The 16,975-nt window shown below is 49.1% G+C and overlaps 1 protein-coding gene across 2 annotated transcripts in view; it reads right to left on the bottom strand.

The window, feature by feature from the left end:
• Window positions 1-16,975, bottom strand: part of elp4 (elongator acetyltransferase complex subunit 4) — an 88,156-nt gene that overhangs the window by 63,812 nt on the left and 7,369 nt on the right. For both annotated transcript variants that reach the window (XM_041859616.2, XM_041859617.2), the window contains exons 3-6: window positions 15,364-15,485; window positions 10,187-10,318; window positions 4,978-5,129; window positions 1,715-1,799 (exon numbers count right to left, since the gene is read on the bottom strand). In XM_041859616.2, coding sequence (XP_041715550.2) covers window positions 1,715-1,799; window positions 4,978-5,129; window positions 10,187-10,318; window positions 15,364-15,485 — 491 coding nt within the window. The remainder of the gene's footprint in view (window positions 1-1,714; window positions 1,800-4,977; window positions 5,130-10,186; window positions 10,319-15,363; window positions 15,486-16,975) is intronic.

Here is a 16,975-nt window from a genome sequence, read left to right on the forward strand (position 1 = left end):
AATAGCTAACAGGGGTGGAGAGGAGCAGGTTAGAGTATAGCTAACAGTATTGGGTGAGAGGAGCAGGTTAGAGAATAGCTAACAGTATTGGGTGGAGAGGAGCAGGTTAGAGTATAGCTAACAGTGGAGAGGAACAGGTTAGAGTATAGCTAACAGTGGAGAGGAACAGGTTAGAGAATAGCTAACGGTATTGGGTGGAGAGGAGCAGGTTAGAGTATAGCTAACAGTGAAGAGGAACAGGTTAGAGTATAGCTAACAGTGGAGAGGAGCAGGTTAGAGTATAGCTAACAGTGGAGAGGAACAGGTTAGAGTATAGCTAACAGTGGAGAGGAACAGGTTAGAGAATAGCTAACGGTATTGGGTGGAGAGGAGCAGGTTAGAGTATAGCTAACAGTGGAGAGGAACAGGTTAGAGTATAGCTAACAGTGGAGAGGAACAGGTTAGAGAATAGCTAACGGTATTGGGTGGAGAGGAGCAGGTTAGAGAATAGCTAACAGTATTGGGTGGAGAGGAGCAGGTTAGAGTATAGCTAACAGTATTGGGTGGAGAGGAGCAGGTTAGAGAATAGCTAACAGTATTGGGTGGAGAGGAGCAGGTTAGAGAATAGCTAACAGTATTGGGTGGAGAGGAGCAGGTTAGAGATATAGCTAACAGTATGGGTGGAGAGGAGCAGGTTAGAGAATAGCTAACAGTATTGGGTGGAGAGGAGCAGGTTAGAGAATAGCTAACAGTATTGGGTGGAGAGGAGCAGGTTAGAGAATAGCTAACAGTATTGGGTGGAGAGGAGCAGGTTAGAGAATAGCTAACAGTATTGGGTGGAGAGGAGCAGGTTAGAGAATAGCTAACAGTATTGGGTGGAGAGGAGCAGGTTAGAGAATAGCTAACAGTATTGGGTGGAGAGGAGCAGGTTAGAGAATAGCTAACAGTATTGGGGTGGAGAGGAGCAGGTTAGAGAATAGCTAACAGTATTGGGTTGAGAGGAGCAGGTTAGAGAATAGCTAACAGTATTGGGTGGAGAGGAGCAGGTTAGAGTATAGCTAACAGTATTGGGTGGAGAGGAGCAGGTTAGAGAATAGCTAACAGTATTGGGTGGAGAGGAGCAGGTTAGAGAATAGCTAACAGTATTGGGTGGAGAGGAGCAGGTTAGAGAATAGCTAACAGTATTGGGTGGAGAGGAGCAGGTTAGAGAATAGCTAACAGTATTGGGTGGAGAGGAGCAGGTTAGAGAATAGCTAACAGTATTGGGTGGAGAGGAGCAGGTTAGAGTATAGCTAACAGTATTGGGTGGAGAGGAGCAGGTTAGAGAATAGCTAACAGTATTGGGTGGAGAGGAGCAGGTTAGAGAATAGCTAACGGTATTGGGTGGAGAGGAGCAGGTTAGAGTATAGCTAACAGTGGAGAGGAACAGGTTAGAGAATAGCTAACGGTATTGGGTGGAGAGGAGCAGGTTAGAGAATAGCTAACAGTATTGGGTGGAGAGGAGCAGGTTAGAGAATAGCTAACAGTATTGGGTTGAGAGGAGCAGGTTAGAGTATAGCTAACAGTATTGTGTGCAAGGGCGGACTGGGATTGGTATATTTGGTCATTGTGGGGGGCAGGAGGTCTTTGGGACCCCCATATGGGGAATTCTTTGGATAGAGGATAGCTGTAGTATGGTTTGGAGTATAGGGGTAGTGACAGGACTATGGATGTGTGAGAGTGTGAGTGTACCTACCTGGGGTACGGATCCATCAAAGCCTTCCCTGTGGATGACCTCCTGGAGATTGTTCAGCAGAGAGGAGTAGGCCTCTGGCATAGGGCTGGAGAGAGGGTGGAGAGGAGAGGAGAGGAGGGGGGAAGGAGGAGGAAAGGAGAGGAGCAAGAGGGAAGGAGTAGAACATGAGGTTATTACAGGACAGGTACCAAGTCTCAACAGACCAAGTCATACACTCCTTATCCCCATGACAGGAGCTTTCAATGACCACTAGAGCAGATGAATATAATGGAGGGGCCTTATCAAGAGATTCAATTCATTGAATCAAATTAGAACCTGGTCGCCTGTCAGCTCCCTGAGGGTCCGATTGGAGGTGTAGTGACACACACACACACACACACACTAGCTGAGAAGGGTTATTTAATGGGTTGCTGGTTACGATTGGATGGGCACAGTATTTGAATGGTTAATGAAGGGTAAGATGTGCACCATTGACAAGGGACAAAACTCACTCACCATAGATCTCTGCCACTCCCTAATAACGACAAACCACCCTAACATAACCTCCTGCCAACATCATGGCCAGGGTAAAGTTAACCCCATCATTTTACACAGAAATCCTTACTAAAGATCAGCTGTCCGTTGAGTCTCATGGTAGGTCAAAAAAAAGGAGACTAAAAAGATTTGGCATGGGTCCTCAGATCCTCAAAAAATTCTACAGCTGCACCATCGAGAGCATCCTGACTGGTTGCATCACCGCCTGGTATGGCAACTGCTTGGCCTCTGACCGCAAGGCACTACAGAGGGTAGTGCGTACGGCCCAGTACATCACTGGGGCAAAGCTCCCTGCCATCCAGGACCTCTATACCAGGCGGTGTCAGAGGAAGGCCCTCAAAATTGTCAAAGACTCCAGCCACCCTAGTCATAGACTGTTCTCTCTGCTACCGCACGGCAAGCGGTACCGGAGTGCCAAGTCTAGGTCCAAAAGACTTCTCAACAGCTTCTACCCCCAAGCCATAAGACTCCTGAACAGCTAATCATGGCTACCCGGACTATTTGCACTGCCCCCACCCCATCCTTTTTACGCTGCTGCTACTCTGTTAAGTATTTATGCATAGTCACTTTAACTCTACCCACATGTACATATTACCTCAACTACCTCAACTAGCCGGTGCCCCCGGCACATTGACTATGCAACGGTACCCCCTGTATATATAGCCTCCCTACTGTCACTTTATTTTACTGTATATATAGCCTCCCTACTGTCACTTTATTTTACTTCTGCTCTTTTTTTCTCAACACTTTTTTGTTGTTGTTTTATTCTTACTTTTTTGTTTAAAATAAATGCACTGTTGGTTAAGGGCTGTAAGTAAGCATTTCACTGTAATGTCTGCACCTGTTGTATTCGGCGCATGTGACCAATAAAATTTGATTTGATTTGATTTGAGGTCACTACGCTAGCCAGCAATTACAGGCTAACAGAACTAAAGAACACTCTTAAACACAGGGGAACAGACAGACACACACCTTTTGCCAGACAGCAGGCACATATACGTATGCCTAAACGAACACCAGGCACACACAGTACACACTTCCTCATATAGCTACACATAGAACAAACACATTGCCTCCTATTGTTTATCATTCACAAAAACAACGGTGCCTTCTGACCCTGCAGGGGTTCATAGCAGAACCATTCCATCAGCTTTTCTTCCCTCCTCCTTGAGCCAGAGGCAGCCCCGGGCTGGCTTCCTCCACTTGGTGGCCATTGTGTTTGAGGGCATTGTGCTTCGTCCGCCCCCACTGGGCACCCTCCATTCAGGTGGTGCTGAGGGCTAGGTGTTTAGCCGCGGGGGGCTAGCGCGTGTGCTAATTAGTATCATACTCAGGGAGGCCATATTAGCTCAATGCTACCTCCCTCCTCCTCCTCCACTCTGAGGAGAGAAAGGACAGAGAGGGGAGGCTTGGTCTTAAACAACAGGGTCTGTATCACCTAGAGACCAATTTGTGCCAATTATGCCAGCGAGTGAAACGGAGCAATTTAACAGCCAGCGTAGCAACATGGGGTGCTGGCCACGTGCAAGAAGGGAGGCTAGGGAGTGTGTGTGTGTGTGTGCGTGCGTGTGTGCGTGTGAGCAGTGCAGTGCAGGTGTAGTTTCCTGCTGACCAGCTGTCATGTTGTCTGGCAGATCAGTGCCCTATTCAGAGAACATGATGGGCAGTGCCACTATGATGGCAATGCCACTGTCAGACTTAATTACTAACCCACAGAACGACAGGAGAAGGAAGGATTCTGTCTAACAAACATAAAGGACAAAATAAAAAGATTTCCTATGACAATGACTGACTCAACACTGCTCAGTGACAGTAAATAGGAGTCAACTGAAATTAGCAAGGCTCACTCACTCACACACTCACACGTGTTTGCATGGTCCAGAGTTAAAGGGTCTCTGTTTGTAGATCTAAAAGCAGAGGGTTCTATAAAACCTCCTCTCCACTCCGCTCCAGATTGGTCTGTTTGCCAAGCGTGTCTGACTCGGTGTCTGACTGTGTATGTGTGTGTTTGTAACTGTGTGTGTGTTTGTGACTTTGTGCGCGCTTGTGTGTGTCTCGCCACCCTCTCAAATGTAAATAGCGTGCCTGACCTCTGAACCCTAAGCACGCTCAACGTTGAACAAAACAAACTCACAGCAAACGGTCCCTCTCTCTGTTGAAATACATTCACCACCAAAGCCTTTTACTCTGCTGAATGTCTCTTCTCAGCCTACTAACCTACCTACCTAGAGCTGCTCAGGATGAAAGGAGTCTGACCCTGTTTTTATACAGACTTTATTAGCTGATTATAAACCTCAGAAACTGACCATAATACCGCATCGTGATCTGATTGAGGGGGGGGCTACTAGCCCGTTTAGAGTGACTGTCCAAGCATTGTCCATCTACAATTACTATTCAAACTGTAGGTTATACCGAACCTAATCCAAAAGCTTCTCTAAGATATGATAATAGTGTCTCTTAGACGCTTCCAAAACGTGGTAAGTATACTACTACTGTGTGTGTCACGGTCATAGTACGGTTGGCTTCTCAGGTTGTAGGGTTGGCTTCTCAGGATGTAGGGTTGGCTTCTCAGGTTGTAGGGTTGGCTTCTCAGGTTGTAGGGTAAGCTTCTTAGGTTTTGACTAAGTTCTCTAAGACATACAGTACATTTGCACGATATATTGTGTAAGTAATACTGAGCAACATGAAGAGATAAGGGTGGAGTAGTGTTCAGGGGTTGCTGGGGTTACCTCTGGCCGGTGGCGGTGGGTGCTGATGTCACAGCGGTGGAGTGTTCTGGAAGGTAGAAGCCGTGGCATCTGGCCGCCTGGCAGATCTCAGGGTCCATTGTCTTGGAGACGTCGTAGTAGTGTCCGAACCTCGACGAGGACGCCAGGGCCGTCTGAGGGTCAACGTTTAGTGTTGAGAGAAAAGCGGTGTATATCCATTTTACACTGCTGTTGATCACATTGCAACTAGGGTAGTTAATGCTACTTTTTAAGTGTGAAACGTCCTCACTTTCAACAAGTAGAGTATGCACACTTTAAAAGAATGACCTGCTCATAGCTGCATTCATACAAGTGTTTCAAAATGCTGTTTAAATCAAATAAAAACTTGTGGAGAAGTAAACAACTACTACAACCACCATCTTAAATCATGTCGCCACGTAACCATCCACTTGTAGCAGTGAAAACAGCCATGTCTGGGTCTGGGGTGTGAGGGAGAGAAGGAGGATGTTTTCTCCTGGGTGAAAGGGAGAGTCCTGTAGCCCTGCTCTCCCCAGTGAAAGCAGCCAGGGGGTCCATTGTCAGACGGGCTCTTAATCTACCACTAATCTGGATTAGGGCCCCCGGTTTGCCCCTCTCCTGACAGAACGGAGGAGTCAGAGGGGGGCGAGGGGGGAGAGAGGGGGTCAGGGGCACATCTTCTCTTTGTAAGCAGGGGGGCGAACCGCTTAGTGTTCCTGCCCGCCCCGACCGCCTCACCTTTGATCTGATGTCTTCATTGGACAGGGCAACTCTGAGAGGGTTGGCAGGAGAGGTGTGTAGGGGGAATGGGGGTAGAGGGGGACTCGTGGAGTGAATTTGGGATGCAAATCCTCTGGCTGGGGCTTATTGGCAGTTTGGTTTGTAAAGTCTGGTTTTGGGAGGGAGGGGAAGGGGGAGAGGTGAGGGAAAGACACAGAGATAAAGAAGTTTCCAGAGAGAGAGAGAGAGAGATTGAGATCTCCAGGGACTTGCTGTGTGCTGTTAATCCACATAGCGATATGGATTATAGCCTGAGCAGGGGAGGAGGATGGAGGGGGTCACCATTCCTCAGAGCGGAAGAAAGAGTGTAGCGCCAGCGCCCCTGGTAAGGGGATAGACAGGGATTTAAGAGGGGACAGGGGGACAGATCCGGGTCATGAGAGTTAAGGGGGTGGCGTGGCAATGGATGGGCTGCAGGGTACCCTGGTTTCCCAGGCTAGGCAGGGTGTGTATGTGTGTAGTGTGTGGTGTGTGTGTACCCCGGTTTCCCAGGCTAGGCAGGGTGTGTAGTGTGTAGTGTGTGGTGTGTGTGTACCCCGGTTTCCCAGGTTAGGCAGGGTGTGTATGTGTGTAGTGTGTGGTGTGTGTGTACCCGGCTTCCCAGGCTAGGCAGGGTGTGTAGTGTGTAGTGTGTGGTGTGTGTGTACCCGGTTTCCCAGGCTAGGCAGGGTGTGTATGTGTGTAGTGTGTGGTGTGTGTGTACCCCGGTTTCCCAGGCTAGGCAGGGTGTGTATGTGTGTAGTGTGTGGTGTGTGTGTACCCCGGTTTCCCAGGCTAGGCAGGGTGTGTAGTGTGTAGTGTGTGGTGTGTGTGTACCCCGGTTTCCCAGGCTAGGCAGGGTGTGTATGTGTGTAGTGTGTGGTGTGTGTGTACCCGGTTTCCCAGGCTAGGCAGGGTGTGTATGTGTGTAGTGTGTAGTGTGTGTGTACCCCGGTTTCCCAGGCTAGGCAGGGTGTGTAGTGTGTAGTGTGTGGTGTGTGTGTACCCCGGTTTCCCAGGCTAGGCAGGGTGTGTATGTGTGTAGTGTGTGGTGTGTGTGTACCCCGGTTTCCCAGGCTAGGCAGGGTGTGTATGTGTGTAGTGTGTGGTGTGTGTGTACCCCGGTTTCCCAGGCTAGGCAGGGTGTGTATGTGTGTAGTGTGTGGTGTGTGTGTACCCCGGTTTCCCAGGCTAGGCAGGGTGTGTATGTGTGTAGTGTGTGGTGTGTGTGTACCCCGGTTTCCCAGGCTAGGCAGGGTGTGTATGTGTGTAGTGTGTGGTGTGTGTGTACCCGGTTTCCCAGGCTAGGCAGGGTGTGTATGTGTGTGGTGTGTGGTGTGTGTGTACCCGGTTTCCCAGGCTAGGCAGGGTGTGTATGTGTGTGGTGTGTAGTGTGTGTGTACCCCGGTTTCCCAGGCTAGGCAGGGTGTGTATGTGTGTGGTGTGTGGTGTGTGTGTACCCGGTTTCCCAGGCTAGGCAGGGTGTGTAGTGTGTGGTGTGTGTGTACCCGGTTTCCCAGGCTAGGCAGGGTGTGTATGTGTGTAGTGTGTAGTGTGTGTGTGACCCGGTTTCCCAGGCTAGGCAGGGTGTGTATGTGTGTAGTGTGTAGTGTGTGTGTACCCGGTTTCCCAGGCTAGGCAGGGTGTGTAGTGTGTAGTGTGTAGTGTGTGTGTACCCGGTTTCCCAGGCTAGGCAGGGTGTGTAGTGTGTAGTGTGTGTGTACCCCGGTTTCCCAGGCTAGGCAGGGTGTGTATGTGTGTAGTGTGTATGTGTGTGTACCCGGTTTCCCAGGCTAGGCAGGGTGTGTAGTGTGTAGTGTGTGTGTACCCGGTTTCCCAGGCTAGGCAGGGTGTGTATGTGTGTAGTGTGTGGTGTGTGTGTACCCGGTTTCCCAGGCTAGGCAGGGTGTGTAGTGTGTAGTGTGTGGTGTGTGTGTACCCCGGTTTCCCAGGCTAGGCAGGGTGTGTATGTGTGTAGTGTGTGGTGTGTGTGTACCCGGTTTCCCAGGCTAGGCAGGGTGTGTATGTGTGTAGTGTGTAGGTGTGTGTACCCCGGTTTCCCAGGCTAGGCAGGGTGTGTAGTGTGTAGTGTGTGTGTACCCGGTTTCCCAGGCTAGGCAGGGGTGTGTGTGTGTGTGTGTGTACCCCGGTTTCCCAGGCTAGGCAGGGTGTGTATGTGTGTAGTGTGTGGTGTGTGTGCACCCGGTTTCCCAGGCTAGGCAGGGTGTGTATGTGTGTAGTGTGTGGTGTGTGTGTACCCCGGTTTCCCAGGCTAGGCAGGGTGTGTATGTGTGTGGTGTGTGTGTACCCCGGTTTCCCAGGCTAGGCAGGGTGTGTATGTGTGTGGTGTGTAGTGTGTGTGTACCCCGGTTTCCCAGGCTAGGCAGGGTGTGTATGTGTGTGGTGTGTGGTGTGTGTGTACCCCGGTTTCCCAGGCTAGGCAGGGTGTGTAGTGTGTGGTGTGTGTGTACCCCGGTTTCCCAGGCTAGGCAGGGTGTGTATGTGTGTAGTGTGTAGTGTGTGTGTACCCCGGTTTCCCAGGCTAGGCAGGGTGTGTATGTGTGTAGTGTGTAGTGTGTGTGTACCCCGGTTTCCCAGGCTAGGCAGGGTGTGTAGTGTGTAGTGTGTAGTGTGTGTGTACCCCGGTTTCCCAGGCTAGGCAGGGTGTGTAGTGTGTAGTGTGTAGTGTGTGTGTACCCGGTTTCCCAGGCTAGGCAGGGTGTGTATGTGTGTAGTGTGTAGTGTGTGTGTACCCGGTTTCCCAGGCTAGGCAGGGTGTGTAGTGTGTAGTGTGTGTGTACCCCGGTTTCCCAGGCTAGGCAGGGTGTGTATGTGTGTAGTGTGTGGTGTGTGTGTGCACCCGGTTTCCCAGGCTAGGCAGGGTGTGTAGTGTGTAGTGTGTGGTGTGTGTGTACCCGGTTTCCCAGGCTAGGCAGGGTGTGTATGTGTGTAGTGTGTGGTGTGTGTGACCCCGGTTTCCCAGGCTAGGCAGGGTGTGTATGTGTGTAGTGTGTAGTGTGTGTGTACCCGGTTTCCCAGGCTAGGCAGGGTGTGTAGTGTGTAGTGTGTGGTGTGTGTGTACCCGGTTTCCCAGGCTAGGCAGGGTGTGTATGTGTGTAGTGTGTGGTGTGTGTGTACCCCGGTTTCCCAGGCTAGGCAGGGTGTGTATGTGTGTAGTGTGTGGTGTGTGTGTACCCGGTTTCCCAGGCTAGGCAGGGTGTGTATGTGTGTAGTGTGTGGTGTGTGTGTGTACCCGGTTTCCCAGGCTAGGCAGGGTGTGTATGTGTGTAGTGTGTGGTGTGTGTGTACCCGGTTTCCCAGGCTAGGCAGGGTGTGTATGTGTGTAGTGTGTGGTGTGTGTGTACCCGGTTTCCCAGGCTAGGCAGGGTGTGTATGTGTGTGGTGTGTGGTGTGTGTGTACCCGGTTTCCCAGGCTAGGCAGGGTGTGTATGTGTGTGGTGTGTAGTGTGTGTGTACCCGGTTTCCCAGGCTAGGCAGGGTGTGTATGTGTGTGGTGTGTGGTGTGTGTGTACCCCGGTTTCCCAGGCTAGGCAGGGTGTGTAGTGTGTGGTGTGTGTGTACCCGGTTTCCCAGGCTAGGCAGGGTGTGTATGTGTGTAGTGTGTAGTGTGTGTGTACCCGGTTTCCCAGGCTAGGCAGGGTGTGTAGTGTGTAGTGTGTAGTGTGTGTGTACCCGGTTTCCCAGGCTAGGCAGGGTGTGTAGTGTGTAGTGTGTAGTGTGTGTGTACCCCGGTTTCCCAGGCTAGGCAGGGTGTGTAGTGTGTAGTGTGTGGTGTGTGTGTACCCGGTTTCCCAGGCTAGGCAGGGTGTGTAGTGTGTAGTGTGTAGTGTGTGTGTACCCCGGTTTCCCAGGCTAGGCAGGGTGTGTATGTGTGTGGTGTGTAGTGTGTGTGTACCCCGGTTTCCCAGGCTAGGCAGGGTGTGTATGTGTGTAGTGTGTGGTGTGTGTGTACCCCGGTTTCCCAGGCTAGGCAGGGTGTGTATGTGTGTCTGCAGGGTACCCCGGTTTCCCAGGCTAGGCAGGGTGTGTATGTGTGGCTGCAGGGTACCCCGGTTTCCCAGGCTAGGCAGGGTGTGTATGTGTGTAGTGTGTGGTGTGTGTGTACCCCGGTTTCCCAGGCTAGGCAGGGTGTGTATGTGTGGCTGCAGGGTACCCCGGTTTCCCAGGCTAGGCAGGGTGTGTATGTGTGTGGTGTGTAGTGTGTGTGTACCCGGTTTCCCAGGCTAGGCAGGGTGTGTATGTGTGTCGGCAGGGCCCACCTAGCAGCAGCTAAGCGTGAGTAATCTCCACCAGCTCTGAATGGAGAGGCTACACAGGAGTTTAGGAGCTGATGGATTTAGTGGTGAAGACAACCGTCACCCCCATAGAGCCAAGAGCTAGGCCTGTGACCCCATGACCTGACTTCCCCCCCCCCCCCCACACACACATTTACCTGTACTTTTGGCAGGTGCTGGTAGCGCCATGCGATCTTCATGCCGTCCTGATTCTCAGGGTCACATGACTTTGTCTGCTCCTCCATTGTTTTGGGGCTGGCGATGTCATCCAGGATGGGGGCGGGGAGTTCCTAAAGATAATAACGGAACAAAATCTGTAATGAATCTTGACAAAGAACTGCATCGCTTATACACTTTTCTATTTTATTCAGTGTTCAAGCTGTATTGTGTGGAATTCAGCATGATGGCAAATAATATGAATCAACACATACAATTTGTCTTACTATGTCAAACAAGAGTCTTTGTCATGTAGTAGAATAGGAAGCCGGTGTACAGTGCATTCAGAAAGTATTCAGACCCCTTGATTTTTTTCCACATTTTGTTACATTACAGCCTTATTCTAAAAAGGCATTAATCTACACACAATACCCCATAATGACAAAGCAAAAACAGGTTTTTTGACATCTTTGCAAATGTATTAAAAATAAAAAACATTTTCATAAGTATTCAGACTCTTTACTCAGTACTTTGTTGAAGCACATTTGGCAGCGATTACAGCCTCGAGTCTTCTTGGGTATGCCGCTACAAGCTTGGCACACCTGTATTTGGGGAGTTTCTCCCATTCTTCTTTGCAGATCCTCTCAAGCTCTGTCACGTTGGATGGGGAGCATTGCTGCACAGCTATTTTCAGGTCTCTCCAGAGATGTTCGATTGGGTTCATGTCCGGGCTCTGGCTGGGCCACTCAAGGACATTCAGAGACTTGTCCTGAAGCCACTCCTGCGTTGTCTTGGCTGTGTGCTGAGAGTCGTTGTCCTGTTGAAAAGTGAAACTTCACTCCAGTTGGAGGTCCTGAGCGCTCTGGAGCAGGTTTTCATCAAGGATCTCTGTACTTTGCTCTGTTGAGCTTTCCCTCGATCCTGCCTAGTCTCCCAGTCCCTGCCGCTGAAAAACATCCCCACAGCATGATACTGCCACCACCGTGCTTCACCGTAGGGATGGGGCCAGGTTTCCTCCAGACGTGACGCTTGGCATTCAGGCCAAAGAGTTCAAGCTTGGTTTGATCAGACCAAATAATCTTGTTTCTCATGGTCTGAGTCCTTTAGGTGCCTTTTGGCAAACTCCAAGCGGGCTGTCATGTGCCTTTTACTGAGGAGTGGCTTCCGTCTGGCCAATCTACCATAAAGGCCTAATTAGTGGAATGATGCAGAGATGGGAGAACCTTCCAGAAGGACAACCATCTCCACAGAGGAACTCTGGAGCTCTGTTAGAGTGACCATCAGGTTCTTGGTCACCTCCCTGACCAAGGCCCTACTCCCCTGATTGCTCAGTTTGGCCAGGCGGCCAGCTCTAGAAAAAGTCTTGGTGGTTCCAAACTTCTTCCATTTAAGAATGATGGAAGCCACTGTGTTCTTGGGGACCTTCAATGCTGCAGAAATGTGTTGGTACCCTTCCCCAGATCTGTGCCCCAACACAATCTTGTCTCAGAGCTCTATGGACAATTCCTTCGACCTCATGGCTTGGTTTTTGCTGTCAACTGTGGGACCTTATATAGACAGGTGTTTGCCTTTCCAAATCATGTCCAATCAATAGAATTTACCACAGGTGGACTCCAATCAAGTTGTAGAAACATCTCAAGGATGATCAATGGAAACAGGATGCACCTGAGCTCAATTTCGAGTCTCATAGCAAAGGGTCTGAATACTTATGTAAATAAGGGATTTATTTTTATTTATTTTTATCTAAAAACCTGCTTTCGCTTTGTCATCATGGGATATTGTGTGTAGATTGATGAGGAAAAACATTAATTTAATCCATTTTAGAATAAGGCTGTAGCGTAACAAAATGTTGAAAAACTTTCAGAATGCACTGTATATGAGGTGTGAGGTGTCATGTTGTTTTCTCATTAACAGTGGCATGTCCCTCCAGACAAAGACACAGAGGTTAAATCAATTAGTAGACACTGACTAGACAGGTCTCGGAAAACAGCTCTAAGAAAGCTGACGGAGTCTGTTACAAATGGGATGGAACCTGAGAGGTGGGGGACTGTCTAACAGACCCACACACACCTGAGTAGACAGGTTTAATAAGCCACGGAGAGGGTGGGATGGAGAGAGATGGAGAGAAAAAGAGAGAGCGAGGGAGAGAGAGAGGAGGGAGAGAGAGCTAGAGCGAGACAGAGAGAGAGAAAGATAAAAAGAGAGAGAGAGAGAGAGAGAGCGAGTGGAGAGAGAGAGAGAGCGGGAGAAAGGGAGAGCAAGAGGGAGAGAGGGAGAGATAGAGAGACTGACATAGAAAAACACAGGACAGAGCAACCTGACCTTCAGAGTTCAGACACACAGTCCCCTTAAGACACCTCCTCAAACACTAACTTCACTGTAACACACACACCAGCTTGACCTTCATTCATGCACATCTCACACATAGCTATGACGTAGGCTACACCAACAGTCCTGTCAAAACAATGTAGAGCCCAATAGCATGGTGTAGGGTTGCACACATCACCAATATGACCAGTTTACACCAAAGCTTCTAAATCAAATCAAAAGTTATCACATGCGCCGAATACAACTGCTGTAGACTTAACACTGAAATGCTTACGAACCTTTCCCAACGATGCAGAATAAAAATAAATAAAAATAAAACATTTAATAGTAATTAACACAAGAGGGACAAATAAATACAAGAATGGAGCTATATACAGGGAGTACCGGTACCATATCAATGTGCAGAGGTACAAGGTATTTGAGGTAGATATGTACATGAAGGCAGGGTAAAGTGACTCGGCATCCGGATAGATAATAATAAGGTATTTGAGGTAGATATGTACATGAAGGCAGGGTAAAGTGACTAGGCATCAGGATAGATAATAATAAGGTATTTGAGGTAGATATGTACATGAAGGCAGGGTAAAGTGACTAGTCATCAGGATAGATAATAATAAGGTATTTGAGGTAGATATGTACATGAAGGCAGGGTAAAGTGACTAGGCATCAGGATAGATAATAATAAGGTATTTGAGGTAGATATGTACATGAAGGCAGGGTAAAGTGACTCGGACTCCGGATAGATAATAATAAGGTATTTGAGGTAGATATGTACATGAAGGCAGGGTAAAGTGACTAGGCATCCGGATAGATAATAATAAGGTATTTGAGGTAGATATGTACATGAAGGCAGGGTAAAGTGACTAGGCATCAGGATAGATAATAATAAGGTATTTGAGGTAGATATGTACATGAAGGCAGGGTAAAGTGACTAGGCATCCGGATAGATAATAATAAGGTATTTGAGGTAGATATGTACATGAAGGCAGGTTAAAGTGACTAGGCATCAGGATAGATAATAATAAGAGTAAAATAAAGAACAGAGTAGCAGCAGCAAATGATGAGTGTAAAAGTGTGTGTGTGTGTGTGTTGTGTCAGTATGCGTGTGTTTTATGTGTGTGTGTGCGTATATAATGTTTGAATGTGTGAGGGATGTGTGGGCGTGACAGTGAAGTGAGTGTGTATATAAAGTCTAGTGAGTGTGTATATGGTGTGTATATATAGTCTAGTGAGTGTGGGTAGGGTCAGTGAAAAAGAGTCAGTGCAGATAGTTTGGGAACCATTAACCATTAATAATTGACTATTTATCAGTCTGGCTATTTAGAAGTCTTATGACTTGGGGGTAGAAGCTGTCTTGGAGCCTATTGGTCCAAGAGCCTATGCGCCAATTTTTCGGGCCTTCCTCTGACACCGCCTGATATAGAGGTCCTGGATGGCAGGGAGCTCGGCCCCAGTGATGTACTGGGCTGTCCGCACCACCCTTTGTAGCTCTTTTCGGTCAAGGGCGGTGCAATTGCCATACCAAGCGGTAATGCAGCCAGTCAAGATGCTCTCGATGGTGCAGCTGTAGAACTTTGAGGATCTGAGGGCCCATGCCAAATCTTTTCAGCCTCCTGAGGGGGACGAGGCGCTGCCGTGCCCTCTTCATGGCTGTGTGGGTGTGTGTGGACCATGTCAAGTCCTTAGTGACGTGGACACCAAGGAACTTAAAGCTCTCAACCCGCTCCACAACAGCCCTGACGATGTGGATGGGGGCGTGCTCTCCCCTACTTCTCCTATAGGCCACGATCAGCTCCTTGGTCTTACTGATGTTGAGGGAGAGGTTGTTGTCCTGGCACCACACTGCTAAGTCTCTGACCTCATCCCTGTAGGCTGACTCATCGGCGTTGGTGGTCAGGCCTACCAACGTCGTGTCCTAAGCAAACTTGATGATGGTGTTGGAGTTGTGCACGGCCACGCAGTCGTGGGTGAACAGGGAGTACAGGATGGGACTAAGCACATACCCCCGAGGGGCCCCTGTGTTGAGGGTCAGAGGCTTTGTTGCTTACCCTCTCCAGTTGCAGAGGGAGGGGTTCAGTCCCAGTGTCCCTAGCTTGGTGATGAGCTTGGAGGGGACTATGATGTTGAACCCTGAGCTGTAGTCTATGAAGAGCATTCTCACAGTTATTTCCCCTCTTGTCCAGGTGGGAGAGTGAAGTGCAATTGAGATTGTGTCATCTGTGGATCTGTTGGGGCGGTATGCAAATTGGAGTGGGTCCAGGGTGTCCGGGATGATGGTGTTGATGTGTCATAACCAGCCTTTCAAATCACTTCATAATTACAGATGTGAGTGCTACAGGGCTATAGTCATTTAGGCAGGTTACTTTGGAGCTCTTGGGAACAGGGACAACAGTTTTTGGCTCAGCAATTTTCCTTTTCTGCAATTGAATGAATTGGGGACCAACATGATTTGATTATGCCAGACCACAGAGGGGACCCTCCTATATTACTCTCCTCCTCTCTTCCTTTGATATGTAAAGAGGGGGTTAAGTTCTGACCCCTCCCACTATCAATCAGTATGAGAGTTCACCTCCTCCTGTGGTGCCGAGTGGGGAACAGCTTTAGGAGCTCTGCTCCCCTTCAGAGTGATGTATCCGGAAACATCTCAACAATGCCGACCACCCCCCGACACACACCACCCTCGAACCCCCCCAAAAACTCAGCAGCGTCATTGCTGTGGGAGCTCCTGAAATCCATAGAATCATGGACTACAAATAGATAAAGACCCTATGGAAATAGATGTGCAGGCCTCTACAGTATGAAAGTACACACGCGCACGTCCACACACACACACGCGCACACACACACGTACCTGTAGGATGTCATTGGGGTGGTCCAGAGCAGACGCCACGTAGAGCTCATGTCCACACACCACCCCCTCTGCCAGGAAGTACTTGAGCAGCATACGAGAGTAGCTGTCATATCGGTCCTCCTCTGAGAGACAACACACATAACATTAGATCCCACTATCATGGTGTCCTCCTACCTACAGAGAGAACAGCATCAGTGACACAGATCATTGCCACTTTAGTCTCAAAAAGGGAAGAAACGAATTACAGTATAAACACATAATGGACACAGTATAAAGGTGATGAAGTTTAAATGTCTATATACATTGACAGTAAAAGATGGGATTCGCTGTTCACATAAAGCCACAGTGTCTCCCGACGTCACACCTTCCACCTGGCTGAGCCTAATAACAACACAACAGATAGGGATCTGTCACACAGCCTGTCTGGAATGGATGTAATGACCATCACTCTTAGTGAGGGAGGTGGGAAGGATGGACATGACACAGGGACACAGGTGTCATCTCCTGAACAAGAGCTCCCAACCAGATGAGATGACAGCCACACCTCTCATAGAAAGGGGTCAGCCACACAACATCTCCCCCACCATCTTGAAGAGGGGATAGGAAATCCTGTGTGGAGGATTCACCAGAGTTCTCATGGAGGTATGAGCCACCTGTCAGCTAAATGACATAGGGATGTGGAACTCAACCATGACACTCTACATTCAGAGTGGGGAGTGTTTCTTCACGCCAATGAAAGGACTGTTGTGTGTTTATGTTGTTGATGTGTGGGTCAAGTCAACTCAATGGTAGCCAATTTCTTGACATCCAGCTCACTTTAATTCACTGTTGTTCTCTCAGGATTATGATGGTGGTGATGGCTTTTCAGATGGCCTTGTGTTTGTTGGTATAATTCACATGAAGAGTATTCAATTCAGAAGACAATGCTGAAGAAGGTTGAGGTGTGTATAAAAGGCATCAGGTGACATTTACATCCAAAAAGATTTGAAGTCTAAAATGTCAAACACAACACAACAGTGAGACACCAGACCTAATTCTAGTGGAACTCTGAGAGCTGTTTGCGCAGCTTCAGGACAGAATAGGCTAACACTTGGAAGAGCTTGCATTCCGGTCTTATTCGGGTCTGTATTGAAGTCCTGAGTGACAGTAAGGACTAGTGACTAGTGAGAGAGGGATTCATTCTACCACAGATAGCTACCTCAGACCACACAAAGCACCCACCACCCAACCACAGAACCACAATGTAGGCCCACTTCCTACTTCCTTATTGTACGCCCCCACATACCACTACCCAGCATGCCACTGCTGCTTCTTGTCACAGCCACAATCCACCATTTTGTAAAGCTGTCTCTGGCCTCAACACACAATAGCAGACAGTGGGCACACACACAAAGGACAGTGACAGTTAAAGGTGACAGCCATACAACTGACATCACATCCGACAGCTCGGGAATAACGCAGAGTCATCCAGGAACACCTGGAGAATGTACTTCCCTCCCCGCCCCCCGACGTTCCTGGCCTGTCTCCTCATTCCTCACCCATGGTGGGACAGCTCCCGGGATGACCCAGGAAACTCCCTGGCTCTTCAATTTGTCATCGGTGGGGCTCCCTG

This window comes from Coregonus clupeaformis, unplaced genomic scaffold (assembly GCF_020615455.1).
Source record: "Coregonus clupeaformis isolate EN_2021a unplaced genomic scaffold, ASM2061545v1 scaf0538, whole genome shotgun sequence".
Lineage (NCBI taxonomy): Eukaryota > Metazoa > Chordata > Actinopteri > Salmoniformes > Salmonidae > Coregonus > Coregonus clupeaformis.